At 41.7% G+C, this 20,002-nt stretch overlaps 1 protein-coding gene across 1 annotated transcript; it reads left to right on the top strand.

Moving 5' to 3' along the window:
• The first annotated feature begins 2,823 nt into the window (after positions 1-2,823).
• LOC149817627 (uncharacterized) lies at positions 2,824-19,100 on the top strand. Its single transcript, XM_089984930.1, has 3 exons — positions 2,824-3,566; positions 17,844-18,284; positions 18,686-19,100. The coding sequence occupies exons 1-3, from the start codon at positions 2,993-2,995 to the stop codon at positions 18,880-18,882; spliced, it is 1,212 nt and encodes a 403-aa protein (XP_089841056.1). The 5' UTR covers positions 2,824-2,992; the 3' UTR covers positions 18,883-19,100.
• The last annotated feature ends 902 nt before the right edge of the window (positions 19,101-20,002 follow it).

The following is a 20,002-nucleotide window of genomic DNA, read 5'->3' as shown; positions in this document are numbered from 1 at the left end:
TGCAGGTTCAAACCCCAGTGGTACCTTGAATAGTAACTGGTGGGGGTCTGCCTAACCCCAGCTTGCCTTTAAAAAAAAAGAAAGAAAGATGGCTCTTTGTATTTGCACCAAAACCGCAAAACCTATGGTAGCTGCCAAATCCAAGATTTAGCAGCAGCCTATATGCATAAACGGCGCCCCCCCCCTCAACTACCAGTATATCTCTTTTTCTTTTTCAGATAATGAAAAATTACGGTCACAAATGGGTCGGATTTAATAAGAGGCATTCACAAATTTTGGCTGTCCCGAATCCGACTCTATCCGATTCTTCAATGTATTTTGAGATCCGAAATCCGAACAAACCCATCAATATCAAGCCCTTGATTGGCCCCATTCTACAGTAGTGGTAAATCCTGTGTGTGTGTGTGTGTGGAGGGGGGGGGGGGACTCCTACTTGTGACGTCTGAGGCTTTCGGACATTCCCAATGCTTGCCCTAACCAACTGGGTGACCCCATGGTGTGTATGCATTTTCACGTGTAAAAGTGCAGCTTGTACATTTTTAACGGATCCAACAATATCACGAGGAATACGTGTTTTGAATTGGATCTACTTCAAAAGATCTATACCAAACCAGAATTTACTAAAAAAATCCTACCATGATCCATATCACAATCGATGCCACGTCACAGGGATACTTCACTTAAGAGGCGGAGCCAGGAATTCAAACTGGGGTGGGCACAAACATAAAGTAAGAAAAAAAGAATTATTAATAAAAAATATACCAACAATATGTTTTCAAAAAATGATCAAATAATTTTGTAAATCCTAACAAACATTATTTATAGATATGCTAATTGAAAAAAAAGCACCCCTAATTAAATATTCATGTAAAAAATTTAAATCCTAAAAATACAAAAATTTAGGGGTTTGATAACCAAAATCAAGCACTCTTTGAAAAAATAGGTTCAAAGAATTAATGAAATCATGTTAGATGAACAAAAATTAGCACAAAAAAACTCTACAACCCTAATTGGGTTCATGTCAATTGAAAAAATCCAAATCAATACCCTAAATCTTAAAAAGAAAACACCTATTTATGCTATTTAAAAAAAAGAAATAAAACCCTTAAAATTCTAACCAAAACCAAGTATTCACTATTCATGCCTAATGCTAATTAAAACACACACAATCAATTACACATTTTCATATAAACTGAGCTAAAACCACAGCTAAACTATTTCAAAACTACTACGAGGCAAGGAATAACGATCCCACATAGAGCAGTTTTTTTTTTATGTACACTAACTCTATTGTCTAAAACCTTATAAATTAACCAAAACGGAACCAAAATCCCCTTTTAATGTTTGTTTTCGGAAACCAAAGAAAGATACTGAGCAAATTCACAAAAATCACAAATGCACGACTTAATCTAATTACTTCTTAAATTTCCTGTTCACTCGGTAATCAATTGCAAAAAAGGAGAAAAGAAAGTAATTTGAGAGAGAACGCCGCCTGTATACACTCAACTAAAGCGATTGTCTCAGCAACTTAATTACTTCATTAGCAATTAACTCCGTAACCGATTGCAGAATAGAAGTTATTTCTAAGAGAAATGCGGCCACGAAACAATCAATTACACATTTAATCGTTGCACAAAAGCAGAGTCCGGTGAGGTTGAAGAGAAAAAAGAAAAAACAAGAAGAAAGAAAGAAATAAAGAAATCAGAGCGAGGCGTACTGCTAGGGCATCGACAATCTTGATAGTTGTTCTGGTCTCCTCACGCATCTTGCGTATCTGGTTTTCCTTGACGCCGATGACTTGCCCGATTTGGACAGAGGTGATGACGATGCGGATGATGATGATGTTGCACTATCTTGCTGGAGCCTTCGCCAGAAAATCGCCGTCCTGAAAGTCTTCATCATCGCCGTTGCCGGAGGGGCGGGGGCGTTTCCGGCCCGGTGTCGGGTTTCTGCTCGCCTTCCTCGGAGGGAGAGGACGGCCATCAGCCCCCTTTTGGTTAGGGCACTGCATATACGTCTTCAGGAATTTTCACAGGTCAGGGTGGGCGTGCCCACCCTCCCATTAACGTGGCTCCGCCTCTTCTTCACTTTGGAGCTGTCAACGGATCGGGGCAGGGCTATGTCAGGGTGGAGCCCATACAACTAATAACCGGGTTCAAATTCGAGTTCAGATTTTATAGAGTCACGAAAATAGAATTTCAAACCTGAACTGAACCCACATAATTTTAGAATTATATTTTTATTCAAAATATATATAAAATACTCGGGTTGCTTCAAGTACCAAGGACAAAAAGCCAAGTCGGATTAGGTATTTAGTAAAAATCATGACCCAAACCCGGCCCTCATATTGCTCGGGTCAGGTTCGTTCGACCCAAATATTATCTGGCTCAGCACTTTCGATGCACATACCTGAAAATTCGAGTTCGGGTTGTGTCGGGTACCCGATACAAACCGGAGCTATTGACAACCCTACTTCACTTTAACCCTCGTGGGGTCCACTTATATACTTGGGAAACTGGACAAGAACGGCTGTTGGACGTGTCCATGTGACTTGAGTACTATGGACATAGTTCTTAGTTCAATGAGTTTATCAAATCTGAACCATTTCAATTGGGTCGGATCATGTTCGGATCTGATCCACTAACAACATTTTCAAATCTCAAAAAAAAAAAAAGGCCCTAGGGTAAGGGGGTGTTTTGGTAACGCACCGGTCCACAGCTGAATAAGTTGACCCACTCACTGGTTTCCTCCTCCCCAAGTTATTCAAACCTGCCGCCCCTCCCCATCTCTCTCTTTTTAGAGGGAGAGAGAGAGAGAGTCCTGGAATTTCCAGGATTATCTCGCGAAACCCATCTTTGGTTCAGGGCTCCCCTTTCCCTTCTTGGGCTTCCTTCATATATTTTTCTCGCTGACGAAGATTCTTATAAAACACTCAGCAAAGAGATTCTTTTCCTCGTCCCCCACCTTCGTTTCTTCAGGGAATGACATAAAGATGCCTACGTTCAGCACTATTGCTCTCGAGAATCTGCTCGAACCCAACGTCACTCGGCCTACCAAACCGAAAGACTCGATACCCATCTCCCAAAATCGACGATACCCACAAAAAGATGCGCAGAAAAACCCGAGTTATCGCGAGAAGAAGCCCCAACATGTCTACTTCTCGCCCGCCCTCTACACCACGCCTGAGCCTACCCCAATTCCCGACCCTCCCTCTTCCTTCTCGCCATCTCCCTATGTTATCAACTACAAGCGGCGCAAGCCCCGCCCGCAGAAGACCGATGGCCCGGCGGGTCCGGGAAGGGAGCTGGTTTTAGATGGGCCGGGGAATCGCGATTCTGGTTCGATGGAGACGGCTGGTTCTGGGGATTGCAAGAGGGATGGAGATGGTGATGATGGTGGGGTTAATTTTTTGAGAAATGTTGAGATTGGTATGGAGGAAGGGTTGGAAATAGGCGGGTTTCCGGGTATCGGCGATGGGGTTGACTTCAATAGGAGCATGGATGCAGAGGATGAATGCGTTTCCTCGCCGTCAGCTTGTCAAAACGAATTCTTTGATGCCAACGATGGTAATCTCTCTCTCTCTATTTTCTTTCACGCTTCTGTTAATTGAATTTATTGATTAAGATGCATGGAGTGATTGGCCATTAACTGATTGCGTAGTCTAATTCGCAGCAGGTTTTTGTATGCTTTGAAGAATCCTGTGTTTGTCAACAAATTGTTCTTTTTCTTTCTCCTTTTGATGTGCACTTTTTTAATGCGTTTAAGTTGTGTCTATGGTCTGATTTTTTATTTTATGGACAAAGTGATGGATCATATTTCAGATCACACAGTTTCACAATCGTCATCATGATATAAAACACGAAATACATCAATAAATACAACAGTGTAAAGAACATGATTAACAGACGACCGAAACAGTAACAGGGAGCAAGCATGGCATTTTCCGCATCAGACCAAAATCCAGACGTAAGCATATAAACAAACACATGCATAGAACATAAAGAAAACAACATGCACATGTTTAGAATATGCAGCAGGCTAAGGCGTACGAAAGTACTCCCCTTAGAGAAGATTCGCCCCCACATACTGTGCAGATCAGGGTCCGGCGTCCTTCCCCCAGGATACAATAGCCACGACGAACCGAACGGTGCACTCCGATGGATCGTCCTTCGAAAACAGCCTCTTCGAATCACAGTTGCAGAACAACCCCTTTCGGGATAACTCACAGGAAAAAGAGGGGAAATCGCAGAATGCTTCTTCAGAAATCGTCTGTCTCAGTCCCTCTGTAACCCCACCCCTGACCACGCTTTTATAACCCACGAACGGTTATGAAACGTGGAAGGAGCCCGTTACGGAATCCGAGGGGACGTGATCCGTTAACGGACTTCGAAAGATCGAGATCCGTTACGGAATCCGAAGTTCCATAACGGGCACGGAATCCGAGGAGTCGTGACCCGTTATCCATTCTCATTACCCGTTACCGAATCCAAAGAAACTTTGGGTAAAAAGATACTTGTCTTGATTGGATATGGCCCTAAAGGGCCAATTACCCGACCCGACCCGACCCGGCTCGGCTCGGCTCGGCTCGGCTCGGCACGGCACGGCGGGCGGGCGCGCGCGCGCGCGTGTGTGTGGTGGTCATCCCACTCCCTTGTTCTCAGGAACAAGTGTATGAGTTCACTAATTGCTTATAAAGCTCTCAGAAAACTCATGCAAAAGCAATATGGGACTATTCCACCTTATCAAGACCTCTATCTTAAACACCTCATTCCTTCTTTGAATTTCTCTCCATCCTTTCTTACACCTAACATTCCCCCACAAATTCAAAGAATGAAGCGGGAGGAAACAAAAAGTGCCAAAAAAAGACATCCTGCAACAAGACATATCATGCTTTCAGCAATGGTACCTTCCGGTTTGAACCACTACCTTAGTTGACTAACTTTTACCCCCACAGGAACGAAGTGAACTGAAGTCTTGAACTTGAACCTATGGTGTAGGAGTGTCCATTAGCAACAACACGATAAAGGTTCTGGTTGTAATCTTTAGGGGCGGCGCGTTAATGGCCATGCGCCCGAATCCTGTTTCATGAGTGACTTCAGGAATAACCCAATTCCTTGAACTGCGGCCACACAGTCACACTCACATAGGTGGGCTTCTCCAAAGATGCACTGTTAACATCTCGCCTTGAAAGCTTTGAACCCATTCAGAGTTTTAACTCTTCCTTAACTTGCAGCTACAGCACCTTTCCAGAGTAAACAGGGGAACAGACACAGATACAAAGTATCATATTTAATAAGGTGCTATCCAGTTCACCCTACAGCTTGTTATTACCACATTGAACCTACTTTGTGGGATCTCCACTCAGATAGGTTGGGTTGCTACTGTAGATGAACTACTGATGGGTTTCAGTCCCATCCCCTCTCTGGATTTTAGGACTAAAGACTTATCTAGTCCTTTCGTTAATGGGTCAGCTGTGTTTTCTTTGGATCCAACATAGTCCACAACAACCACTAACTGAGACACCAGTTCCCTTACAGATTTTATTCTGACTTGGATGTGTCTCCTCTGCTTTTGGTTATATTTTGTGCTTTTAATCTTTGCAATTGTGGCCATATTGTCACAATGCACAGATATCGCAGGAATTGGCTTGCACATTAAAGGAAGTTCCTCAAGAAGTCCCTTTAACCATTCAGCTTCCAATCCAGTGACATCTAAAGCACAGAGTTCAGCCTCAAAAGTAGACCGAGACAAAATGGTCTGCTTTACTGATCTCCAGGCGACTGCACCGCCACCCAAGGTAAATACATACCCAGTCACGCCATAACTGCCAGAGTTCATGGCTATCCAGCTTGCATCACTATATCCCTCAAGAACTGCAGGGAATCTCTTGTAATGCAAACTCAAGGAAATAGTTCCTTTCAGGTATCTAAGTACCCTGTCCAATGCCTTCCAATGAGTGCGATTTGGACAACTTGTGTATCTACTTAATTTTGTCACAGAGAACGAAATATCCGGTCTCGTGCAATTTGCAAGATACATCAAACTTCCAATAATCTGAGAATACCTCAATTGAGACACAGGAACACCAGTCGTATTCTTATGAAGAGGGATAGAAGGGTCATATGGAGTTGCTACAGATCTCCCTTGGTTATAACCAAATTTCACAAGTACTTTCTCGACAAAGTGAGATTGTGAAATGGTTAACCCTTCAGCTGAACGAGTCAGCTTTAAGCCTAAGATCACGCTTGCAACACCCATATCCTTCATATCAAACTTACTACTAAGAAACGACTTTGTCTCATTAACAATTCCCATATTGGAACCAAACAGTAGAATATCATCTACATACAGGCATAAAATAATACAACCATCACTTTTAACTTTACAATAAACACACTTATCAGATTCATTGACAACAAAGCCAAATGATAATATAATATTATCAAACTTCTCATGCCATTGTTTAGGGGCTTGTTTTAGTCCATATAATGACTTAACAAGTCTACAAACTTTATCTTCATTACCAGGAGCCACATAACCCTCAGGTTGATCCATATAGATCTCTTCTTCAAGATCGCCATGCAAGAAAGCGGTCTTCACGTCCATTTGATGGACCGAGAGATCATAAATGGAAGCCAGTGCTATAAGCACTCTAATAGTGGTCATCCGGGTAACCGGAGAATAGGTATCGAAATAGTCTATTCCCTCCTTTTGTTTGAACCCCTTGGCAACCAGTCTCGCCTTGTACTTGTCAATGGATCCATCTGGTTTCAACTTCTTCTTAAAGATCCATTTGCACCCAATTGTGGAACTACCACGAGGGAGGTCAACCAGTTCCCAAGTACCATTAGAGATAATGGAATCCATTTCACTCTTGATGGCATCTTTCCAATGCTTTGCTTCAGGTGAAGCCATTGCATCTCGGAAAGTGGGAGGATCATCTTCGATAAGGTAAGTGATAAAGTCACTTCCCAAATCCTTGGTAATCCTTGGTCTCTTGCTCCTTCTAGGTTCAACCACTTCCTCAGACTCATCGGGTCTAGGATGGGAACAAGATGGTTCTACCCCCACATCTGTCATCCTTTCCACATGTTCGGGAATGGAACCAGAAGTTGAAGGTATATCTACAGAAGACAGATTTTGAGGTACACCAACTTTCATGGGAAATACATCCTCAAAGAATGTAGCTTCTCGAAGCTCTACAATAGAGTTAACATCTATGCCAGATATCTCAGACTTAATTACTAAGAACTTGTAGGCATAGCTGTTCTCTACATAACCCAAAAAGACAGCATCTACTGTTTTAGGACCCAACTTCTTCCTATTGTGCTCTGGGACAAGTACCTTTGCAAGGCACCCCCACACTTTAAGGTATTTTAAGCTAGCTTTCCTATTTCTCCAGAGTTCGAAAGGGCTACTATCCTTATGCTTCTGAGGTACTCTATTCAGAATGTGGCAAGCCGTATTCAGAGCATCCCCCCACATATAGGTAGGTAATCCAGAACTCCCAAGTAGAGTATTTATCATGTCAGTTAGGGTTCTATTCTTTCTTTCTGCAATCCCATTGGATTGAGGAGAATATGGAGCAGTAAACTCATGAACTATTCCAACAGATTTGCAATATTCATCGAGTTTATTAGAGGTATATTCTCCTCCTCTATCAGACCTCAATCTTTTAAGTTTTCTACCAGTTTGTGTTTCTGCTTCATTCTTAAAGTTAAGAAACTTATCAAAAGCTTCATCTTTTGATTTTAGCAGATACACGTAACAGTATTTAGTGCAATCATCTATAAAAGTGATAAAATACTTTTTATGATTTCTAGTTAACACTCCATTAAACTCACAGATATCTGTATGCACCAGATCCAATATTTCAGAATCTCTAACAATCGTATGGAATGGTTTCCTACATTGTTTTGCTTGCACACAAATTTCACATTTTTTAGTTTTATCAATGGAATGCTCAGGAATCATTTTCAAGTTCATCATGCGTTTCACAGAGTTGAAATTCACATGACCTAATCTATTATGCCATAAGTCAGATGATTCTATGTTATAAGCAACATTAGACAATGAGTCAAAAGAAACATCATTTTCTAATTTATCACTGCAAACATGTTCAACACGAAGTTTAAATAAACCATCATCTAAATACCCCTTGCCAATAAAAGTTCCAGAATGTAAAATAACAACTTTATTACATTTAAAGTTAAATTCATAACCCTCTCTAACAAGACATGAACCACTTAGAATGTTCCTTCTAACTACAGGCACATGGTGCACTCTGTGTAAAGATAGAACTCGTCCTGAAGGAAACTTCAGATCCACGCGTCCAATTCCTAACACCTTTGCAGCCGTTGAATTGCCCATAGTCACGGATCTGCCTGCAGCAGCCTGGTATGAGACAAAGACAGACTTATCAGCACAGACGTGCACATTAGCCCCAGTGTCAACCAGCCACTCAGTTGGCTCATAAACGTGATAGATTTGTGGGTTAATAGAAACATACCCAGTACTGGTCCCAACGACCTCAGTCACCATGTTGACTTGAGGCGTTCCTTCTGTGGTCCCATGAGCTTTGGCTTTCTTGGAAGGACATTCCTTAGCCCAGTGCCCAACCTGCCCACAGTTCCAGCAAGGTTTGTTCTTTGCCTTTTTCTGGATTTTGGCCTTAGGTTTAAACTGGTTTTTCATTGCAGATTTCGATTTTTGTCCTTTGCCCTTAAAAGCTCCTGTCATCATGTTCACCTTAGGCGGTTCAGTTGGCATTACGATCTGTTTCTGGCTCCTATGCTCCTCTTCAATGGCAATGGCTACCATAAGATCATCTAGAGAAATTTTTCCTCTACGGTGCTTGAGAGACATACCGAAGTCTACCCAAGACTTAGGAAATTTCTCTACGATGGTCATAACTTGAAACTTCTCAGGAAGTTTCATTTCAGCCTCAGCTAAACTATGGAGCAGTAGCAGAAACTCGTGTGCCTGCTCAGTGACCGACTTGCCTTCTACCATCTGATATTTCAGAAACTTGGCAACAGAGTACTTTTCAAGACCTTGGTCTTCAGTATTGTACTTCTTGTCAAGTTGATCCCACAAACCCTTAGCAGTGGTAGACGAAGAACAGTACACATCGAACAATGTGTTGGACAGAGCCAACAATATGCAACCACGGCATATACTGTCCTTTTCTTTCCACTCTACAGCCGCAGTGACTGCAGCAGGGTCAGGGTTCGTATCAGACACCGAAGGGCAGTCGACTTCCAGAACATTCAACAGCCCTATCGTAGTGAACCAGATCTTCATGCGTTGCTGCCAACGTTTGAAGTTCTGCCCGGCAAACTTTTCCGGCATACCGGACATGTCCACTTTTGGTACAAACGCAGAAGAAGTCGACATGTTACGAATCTTCTCTAAGACTGATGGATCATATTTCAGATCACACAGTTTCACAATCGTCATCATGATATAAAACACGAAATACATCAATAAATACAACAGTGTAAAGAACATGATTAACAGACGACCGAAACAGTAACAGGGAGCAAGCATGGCATTTTCCGCATCAGACCAAAATCCAGACGTAAGCATATAAACAAACACATGCATAGAACATAAAGAAAACAACATGCACATGTTTAGAATATGCAGCAGGCTAAGGCGTACGAAAGTACTCCCCTTAGAGAAGATTCGCCCCCACATACTGTGCAGATCAGGGTCCGGCGTCCTTCCCCCAGGATACAATAGCCACGACGAACCGAACGGTGCACTCCGATGGATCGTCCTTCGAAAACAGCCTCTTCGAATCACAGTTGCAGAACAACCCCTTTCGGGATAACTCACAGGAAAAAGAGGGGAAATCGCAGAATGCTTCTTCAGAAATCGTCTGTCTCAGTCCCTCTGTAACCCCACCCCTGACCACGCTTTTATAACCCACGAACGGTTATGAAACGTGGAAGGAGCCCGTTACGGAATCCGAGGGGACGTGATCCGTTAACGGACTTCGAAAGATCGAGATCCGTTACGGAATCCGAAGTTCCATAACGGGCACGGAATCCGAGGAGTCGTGACCCGTTATCCATTCTCATTACCCGTTACCGAATCCAAAGAAACTTTGGGTAAAAAGATACTTGTCTTGATTGGATATGGCCCTAAAGGGCCAATTACCCGACCCGGCTCGGCTCGGCTCGGCACGGCACGGCACGGCGGGCGGGCGCGCGCGCGCGTGTGTGTGGTGGTCATCCCACTCCCTTGTTCTCAGGAACAAGTGTATGAGTTCACTAATTGCTTATAAAGCTCTCAGAAAACTCATGCAAAAGCAATATGGGACTATTCCACCTTATCAAGACCTCTATCTTAAACACCTCATTCCTTCTTTGAATTTCTCTCCATCCTTTCTTACACCTAACACAAAGTACTTATTTTCCTGAAAGTCTGGAATCTGGTTTAAATATGTTTAATCAATGTCATATATATCGTTCCCAGAAAAATCTGGCGATAAATAAAACTCATTTTTTTTTTTTGAATTTATGCAGAAAAATATCTGCACAATAAAAATATAACGTATATAAACATATAATTGTAAAAAATAAAATATTACAAATGCTCGAAAAGCATATAAAAAACATGGAATTTTCAAAATAGGTGATATTTTGATAATATCACATTTTCCAAGTAGGTATCAGTTTTTTTCAACGTATCACCTATAGTGCTTAATTGACTACTGAAAACAAATATTGACTTTCATTACCTGGCACTGGGGAATACAAATATGAACCCTCAAAGCTGGTGTGGGTGAAATTTTTGTGGGAAGAATCTGCCATAGCCCATAGGGAAGACTGACTGTCGAGAATTTACAAATGTGAAGGGATCTTCATCAATGTCTATGAAATCATTTGACTTTTGTAAATACACCACATAGTCCGGATGTATAGCAGATTTTCTAATTCTGGTGGACCTCCATACAGGTGCTACAGGTGGCTCAAAATGAGCCTCTGTATCCTGTTGTTGTTGTATATCCTCATCAACAACTGGATCTAGTTGGGATTGATATTCATTGACTGAACTTTCTCTTACATTACTCGAAGGAACAATGATGGAGAAAATCGGGTTTTTATCCTTAGCAGATGTGGAACTTGAATCCTGCATTTCCTCAAAATCAATATTTTGAGACACATCTATCCCAACAGAACCATTTTCAAGAAATCTTGCTTTATCTGTTTCCACTATCTCTGGTGTATAAGATGGACAATAAAACCTAAAGCCTTTCGATCTTTCTGGATAACCAATGAAAAAAACACTAGTTGTCCTAGGATCAAAAGCTTTTATATGTGGGTTATACAATTTAGCTTCTGCTGGACATCTCCATATGTGCATATATGACAAAGAAGGTTTTCTACCTGTCCATAACTCGTAAGGAGTCTTTTGAACAACCTTCGTAGCAACCTTATTCAGAATATGCACTGTTGTCCTAAGAGCTTCACCCCATAAGGTCAAAGGAAGGTTTGAGTGATTCAATATTGCTCGAAGCATTTCTTTAAGCGTACGGTTTCTCCTTTTGTTTCTCTACTTCTTTCTTGAAGTCCTTAAAAACCTGAAAGAATTTTGATTTTTTAGATAATAAGTAGAGATAAATATACCGTGAGTAATCGTCTATAAAGGTGACAAAATATTTTTCACCCGTATAACACGGTGAAAAGGGGCCGCAGACATCCGTATAAACTATTTCTAACTTTCCATTGTTGCGTTTGACATCTTTCTTATATGTGTTAGACTGCTTAGCCTTTATGCAGTCAACACATGGCTCTATATTCGTAAAATCAAGGGATCCAAGGATTCCCTCTTTCATTAGTCTTTGGACTCTCTCTTTCGAGATATGTCCTAACCTCCGATGCCAAAGCAAATAGGATTGATCATCCTTTAGGCCACATTTATTGCCAATCATTGTGTTCTCAATGGAGTGAGATTCCGGAATTTGGAATTTGGTTCTTAATCGATACAAACCATCACACATATATGCAGAACCTATATTCATTGAATTTTTCATAATAATAAGTTCGGATTTTTCAAATTTAAATATAAAGTCAAACTTATCAAGTTTTGAAATTGAAATTAGGTTCCGACTATAAGATAAAACATATAAAGTATCGACCAAATCCAATATAAATTCCGACTCCAACACAATTCTGCAGGTCCCAACGCTCTTGACATGCGAACGCATCTTATTTCCTGAGAAGATGCTTCTTTCATGCTCCGTTGGTTCCCTTTTGTTCAGAAATGCCTGCAAAGAGTTGGCACTGTGCACCGTGGCACCAGAATCAATCCACCAACTATGCAATGAAATATGAATTAGATTGCACTCATGAGAAACGAATGACTTATTACCTTTATTTTCGAGTCACTTCTTGAACTTTAAACAGTCCACCTTCTTATGCCCCTTCTTTTTGCAGAAGAAACACTTTATAGAAGGGCCACCTAACTGGGATTTGGCTTTCGCCTGAGAGTTTGAACTCTCCTCAGTGGCTCTCTTCTGATTCTTCCTTTTGAAGGATCTTTTCTTTGGCCTCGACCTTTGTTTATCTTTATGAGAGGTCATATGTGCACTTGGCACCCTCTCACCCTTTAATCTCTCATCTTCCTCAACACACTTAGCCAATAGGTCATTAAAAGACCACTCATAATTGTGTGTGTTGTAGGAGATTTTAAAGGGTCCATACTCAGTAGGTAACGAGGTTAAAATCAGATGGACTAAGGAGTCTGAGATGGCGAACTTCATGTCATTCAGTTGAGTCGCAATATTACTCGTTTCCAAAATGTGCTGTCGGATGTGACTGTCACAAACATATTTCATAGACACTAATTTGGACATGAGTGTACTGGCCCTTGCCTTATTAGAAGTGACGAACTGAGCCTCAATGGCTCCAAGAAATTCCTTCACCGTCCTACAATGAGGAATGACGCCTCGAATGCTCTTAGCCACTCGAGATTGCAAAAGCAACAGGCTAAGTCTGTTCGAGCGCTCCCACTTCTCAGAGGCAGCCTTCTGATCGGTTGTGCTCTGCTCTGTAAGAGCGGGAGGTTCGTCAATTCTAAGGGTCAGATCTAAATCCATATAGCCCAAAGTGAATAATACAATTCCTTTCCAATCAGAAAAATTTGATCCGTTTAAGATAGGGATACTACTTGAACCGTCGATATGGAAGGAACCTGATAAATCAAGGAACGAAAAATGGAAAGACATTACTATTATTGCTCAAACGAGACTCGTGTTGAAAAGGTAAAAGTGAGACCCTTTATTTTCACATTTTCTGAGACAAGCATAGTTGAGCCATTATCGTTTCACTTTGGTGAAAACGACAATACTCATAATTGCTCCGTCTCTTCAATTCTCAAGGAGTTGACTTTAGTTGGTGAAACTAGTAGATCATGAATCCAGAGGCAATTCAGCACTGTACCTTTGGGTACGAACATGCTTCATGGGCTGAAATACACATCTACTGTCACACCCTATGTAAATTTGGAACACAACGACCTACCTTTGGGTAGAATCGATGTTTCATAAATTCACACACAATCATAATTACAAATCTTAATACGGTCCAAAGAATCCTTAATTAACACGACTCAGATCACTTTGGTGATTACATGAATCGATCAATCAAGATCTTTTACCGAAAATCCTATTCGTATTATGGAGCACGCCCATGAACACATTTTAATGCATGTATATTCATGACATAATATAAGTTCATACTTTAACAAATATGCATAAACTAATTGTCATGAATTTAGTTACAATTCATGCTTAAAAACATCATGCACAACTTAACCAATGCAAAATACATGAATTAACATGCATAAGTCATGCATTATTTAAAACAAACACTTTATAAAGCATGAAAAATAACAAAAACATGCTCATATGGGTAAAACCCAGGGTCCTCAAGTAGGAACCAGTCTAAAAACACTCTGAACCGGTTTGAAACCGCCCCGAACCGGTCATCTAAGGGTCCGAACCGGTTTTAAACCTTATAAACCGATACTTAATATGAACAAAAGTTCATAAAACCCTATAACTGTATGCCAAAATCCTTGTATCTCTTTATATTTATGAAAACAGGGTTTCAGGATCTCGGAACCGGTGAAAAACTGGAAATAACCGGTCAAAAACGGCTCCGAACCGGTTCCGGAAAGGGTCGGATCAGGTTCCTGATCCGATTCAGTCTTAATAGTGTTTGGATCCTGCATTACATGGATCCGATCCGGTTTAAATGGGATCCGGGTCTGACCTGACCCATACTTAATACGGGTCGGACCCGGCCCGAACCATACCCGGGTCGGACCCGGTCCATAACAGAACCGGGTTAGACCTGGTCCTAAATGGACCCCGGGTATGACCCGGTCCAAACCGGATCCCGAGTGCAACCCGGTCCATAACAGAATCGGGTTAGACCCGGTCCTAAATGGACCCGGGTTTGACCCGGTCAGAAACGGACCCCGGGTACGACCCGGTCCATAACAGAACCAGGTTAGACCAGATCCTAAATGGACCCCGGGTTTGACCCGGCTCTTAATAGGTCCGGATCGGACCCGATCCAAAAGCAGACCCGGTCCTAAATGGACCCGTGTCAAACCCGATCCGAGAGAAAGACCCGATTCTTTCCGGATCAGACCCAGACCCTGTACCATTATGGGTCCGGGTCAGATCCAAAAGGTGAATAGCAGACCCGATCCACCCAAAAGGGTTTGGATCGGGTCTGTCATCGGGTCTTCTCGCCAGACCCGATCCGGTCCCTTTATAAAAAATGAAACAGAAACCCGATGGGTTTCTGTTTAATTTTTAGGGAAACCGAAAAGGGGTTTCCACCCTTTTCAGTTCCACTGCGAACCACGTCGCCGTCACGGCGACTGAGCCCGGTGGCCGGCGATCTGCGTCACCCCACGGTGACGCCGATTCGGCGACAGCCCCCTCGTCAGAAGACGTCGCCCCACGGCGACGCTTCGCAGCTTCGCCGTCCAATGACAGAAGTCCGGCGGTAGCCTCGGCGAAGTCAGCAAGGCTGCTGCCGACTGATGGCTGCCCTTGCGGGCAAAACGCTTCACGACAAACCCTCTTCGTCCGGCGACAAGTAAGGGTTAAACAATTTTTTTTTTTTATTGTCGCCGGTTTACAGGTCACTCCGGCGATGAGGTGGGGTAACCTGGCCGCTGGCAAGACCGCCGTTGTCAACTCTGCAGTTTTCCGGCAAAAGCCCCTTGCCCAACTTCTGAATTGGAAAACAGAGAAAAAAAGGAGGTTTTTCAGGCGACGGCTCACCGGCAGAGGGTAAACCCCTCTGCAGCCCAATGGCCACAGTCGATTCGGGAATTTACATCTGCAACTTATCGGTGGTTGTCGCCCCACAGCGACTCCACCGACGCCAAATCGCCGAAACGGCCTACACGGCCACGCGCAGCGGAAATGCGTTGCATCCGTGGGCCCATAACCCAATGTTGGCGAAACCCTGTAAAATTAGCAATGACAGGGAGCGTACCTGAATTCGCCATAGTTCGTGTAGGAAGTTCGGCGTTCTCCTCAGCCGGTCGACGCCCACAATGAGCCTTGGCCTTAAGTCGACGGTGAGCAGGACCCTTTCCGCAGCGTCCGAATGCGGAACAATATTTTGGCAGGGAAATGCTACGAATACTCATCATCTTCGCAGCCTCCTAACCCTTTATATAATGGGGAAATAAGGCAGTTATGTGAATGTGGTCTCTCCACATTCAAGTAACTCCCACCCACTAATCCCATTATTTGGCCACTAATGTGACCCACTAATGGCTGTGTCAAACCGGGTCACACTATGGGTTGGACCCTTAAACCCAAAATGTCCAACAATATTGTTCATTTTCCATTCATGTTTCAAAGTTAATCTGCATGAACCATAGTATAGCGTTGATATGATTCAGAATGAGAAGTACTTGCTTCCACCATTTTGTTGGCAATAGAATATGTTTTGATATGAAAAAAAAAAACGGAGCGTGATTAATGATCAGTTAGCTGCACATGTGAGCCTGACCTTCCATGTTAAACCAGACAAATGTATGATGCAATGGGGTTAGGAAAATTGGAAGAACTCGTTTTTGTAAATTTCACACAAACTCTCATTCATATAGTTCAAATTAGAATTTTGTCAGACTAGGGTTATTCTTCACTCAACATGCACAGGTTCTCGGTCTTTCAGGTCCCATGGTGGGCAAATGATTAGGAAAAGAGGTGGCACACAAGTGTACTTTGTGAAGGTTTTCTAATGATTCAAGTTGTTGGCCCAAAAACTTATTTCCATTGCCCAAGTGAAAACTGTATCCTCAGTTTAATTTGTAGAATTCTCGGCATTGGCTGATTGACAAGGACTATAAACACTAGTGTTCAGTTTGGAGGTTTGAAGATTCAAGGCACATCTACCATGGAGATAGTTGAGGGATCCTCTAGATGACTTTATGAGACAGGCCCCAGCTATATGTAGTTGTGGGGAAGGCGACAACTTCTTGTAAATATAAGTTAACAATTTTGACTTGCTTGTTTGGCCTTGAAATCTGCCAAATTAGATATTTCATCTATAAGGAGAACTGAAGACCCAGGTACGAAGTGTCGGACAGCAGGTTTTGAAAAACTAGATACGTGGTTTTATCTATATATATATATATATATATATATATATATATATATATATATATATATATATATATAGGGAGAGAGAGAGAGAGAGAGAGAGAGAGAGAGAGAGAGAGTGAGAGCCATTTTTGTATAGTGAAGAGGCATGCTTTTCATGGAGTTGGGACCCAATACAAATATGGAGAGAAAATAAGGTTTAAACAAGATCGATGTGAAGTCTCCAACTTCGTGTCTAAGATACTCAAAAGCGTCGGACACACAATACCAAGTGTCCATTTTTTCTTAGACACTTCTATGTTAAAAAATGAAGTCTCCATAAAGTGTTTAGGAGTGTTGGTGTCGGTGTCCAACTATCCAAGTGTTGGACATTGACATGTTGGCCCTCCAAAAGTGTCAAGGTAACATAGTGGTGAATAAATAAAAAATCAATGAGGCAATCAATGCTGAGAGGAAATCAAACCTATTATACTCATTTTCACTGTACGAGATGTTAAATGTGTTATACCCATAGTTACCGGAAACTTCTTAGGTAGGTAAAAAGTGTGCTTCCTAGAAACTTGCTTTAAAAGCACGATACTTTTCGCTTCCGAAACTTCATGGGAATCTTGATTCTCATATGTTTCTCTTATGCTTCCCACACGCATCGTCCATACTTCCTATATGTTTTTCTCATGTTTCTTTTCATGTTTTTTATATGCTTCTAAATTGACAACTTATTAGACTTTAACAAAAAATGTAATTTTTGCACTACAAAAACATGAAATATAAGCACAATCATTTTTATTTGCTTCTTGTTCAGTTCCCATATTGCTTTCTTTTTTATTCTTGTTTCACTTTCAAATTGATACTTCGCTTCTCGCTTCCTATAAATTTAAAAATGCCCCACTTCCCACTTCCTGGAATGTTAACTATACGCAACAATTGTGCCAGTTCTAACCTTCAGCGATTGAACTTGTGAAAGGGTGTAACTACATAAGTCAGTGCCATAATGTGTCTTTGCATGTGTGTGTGTGAGAGAGAGCTAAAGTAAGAAATAGTGTTCCAATACATTCAAACTTTTGTTTGTGGAATATCTTGATGAAGTCATAAATTCTAGAGTTTCGGTATTTCTTGACACTGCCATTTGCTGTACCAGTGTTTCTAGAACATAATTTTCTCACTTTGCTGCTTCACTGATTATGTGCCTCTACAGAACTTTCACTTTATGGTTCACCGTCTCAAGGATCACCTTTTCTTCTTCCTGGCCTACACGCTGAACTTGATGCTCTGAGGTCAGATCTGTCATTGGAAGTTGAGAAGCGGAAGAAGGCAGAAGAAGTTATCCAGCACGTGCATGCCCAGTGGGAGAGGATTGCCAAGCAGTTGTCTAAAGTTGGTTTGTCATTCCCTATGATTGATAAATCTGGAAATTTAGTACAAGGGTGCGATGTTGCTGAAGCACTCTCCCAAGAAATAGCTATTGCAAGGCTTGTGGCTGAGGCCGTTGGAAGAGGCAATGCCCGTGCTGAAGCTGAAGCAGCAGCAGAGGGACTTATTAACTCAAAAAATGTTGAAATTGCAAGACTTCGTGATAGGATGCAGTACTATGAAGCTGTAAATCATGAAATGACTCAGAGAAATTTGGAAAACTTCGGTATGCTTTATAATATTACTGTTCTCATGCTTTTATTGTTTCCATTTCCTCTTGTGATTCGTGTTCCTTATAATGAAGGGTGGTTTCTTCGTTAGAAATATTTTTACACACTAGAAAAATGCTGAATATAACCTCAAAAAAAATTGGCCATGCTTATTTTTGTCACACATGCATGGATGGCTGTAGATTCAAGCATAACTGAGTTTGCCCACGTGGACAAATTCGTACCTAATTTGTCAGCATGTTCTGTGCGGTGAACATGTAAATTTTGATTTCCAAGTAATCACTGCCTTAGAATTCATTGGGGTAATGTGCTTGTGAACTTTGTGTGAATTGGCTGGTGGATTCATCTGACATTTTTGCTAAATCCTTCTACTAAAGCACATGGTGACCTTTTGCAGAGGCTTCCCGCAGGCTTAGACAGAGGAGAAAGATGAGACAGAGATGGTTTTGGGGTTGTGTTGGCTTGTCATTTGCCTTTGGAGCTGGTCTCCTCACCTACTCATATCTCCCTCACATGAGTGCAAAACCATTAGCAACTGCTGATAGCTTCTCCAATACGGACACAAGCAAGCCCGAGTCCAGAAGCGATCCTTAGCTGATTATCTGCCTTCAAAAATTCAGGTTCTTCATCTGTTTATGTTTGTGTACGGGCATCAGCATTTACAGCTGAGCTGAAACTGTTTTAAAATGCTGTCTTTAATCAGCCATCAACCAGCCAACTACAATGAATGGTTGACGCATATTGGTTGTTTTTAGCAGAAATTAACAAGATGGTCAGGCAGCTCAGGTTTAAATGAGCCGACTGTTACAGGATTTGCATGTTGTCATGTTGCTTACAGGGAAAAAAAGGAAAATATATCATTATTCTTCTAATAAACTTTGCTAAAAGCAAGATCTACTTTGGAGTTTGGACAGACTTTAGGGCCTGTTTGGAATCTGGTAAGCTGGGATGGAATCATGTGCGTCTATGCATTTGAATAAGTGGCAGCTGCAAAATCCATTCTTTAGTGTAAATACAAAGGAGAAAGGGTCTCACTTCCCATCCCAAATTCCTAGACACCCATCCCAGCTACCAGATTCCAAACAGGACCACCATGGTAGTTTGACAAAGATTTCACCTCGGGAACACCAAATGCATAAACGCCCATCCCAGCTACCAGATTCCAAACAGGCCCTTAATCAATGACAAACTCTGTAATGTGATCTTGTTTTGAGATGAAAATTTCCGGCGTCTCTAGTTAAGCTACGTTTGCAAGAAAAAATTTGAAGCAACTAGAACATATTTAACCGTATTCTGAAAATATTATTCTGGGATGCATCCAAATTCCCTAAATAGGTCCTTCAGTAGAGCTACCAATGGGATGTACAAACTTGTGGCCCCCATGCAATACGTGTTGTGATGCCATTGGTGCATTTACGATTTTGCATGCGAAAACTAACCCTTTTCGGTACCGAACAAGGGCGCCCTTTTTTGCAGGATTTTACGTGCCCAAAGACTTGGAATGTTGGAGGCAAAGTTTTCTTAACCACATTTCCCAAGATTTTCATATTGTACCAACACTAAAATTGGTACACTCGTCTATATGAATATGATGATACACTCGTGTGTGTGTGTATATATATGTATATATATATATATATATATATAGGTTTTTTTTTGGATTTTTCACTCTATTTTAAATTCTGATTGTACAGATGTGATCTATGTACTTGAT

Source organism: Nuphar pumila, chromosome 13 (assembly GCF_984573655.1).
Source record: "Nuphar pumila chromosome 13, dmNupPumi1.hap1.1, whole genome shotgun sequence".
Taxonomy (NCBI): Eukaryota; Viridiplantae; Streptophyta; class Magnoliopsida; order Nymphaeales; family Nymphaeaceae; genus Nuphar; species Nuphar pumila.
Note: the sequence above shows the minus strand (reverse complement) of the source record. Positions and strands in the feature narration are given on the sequence as shown.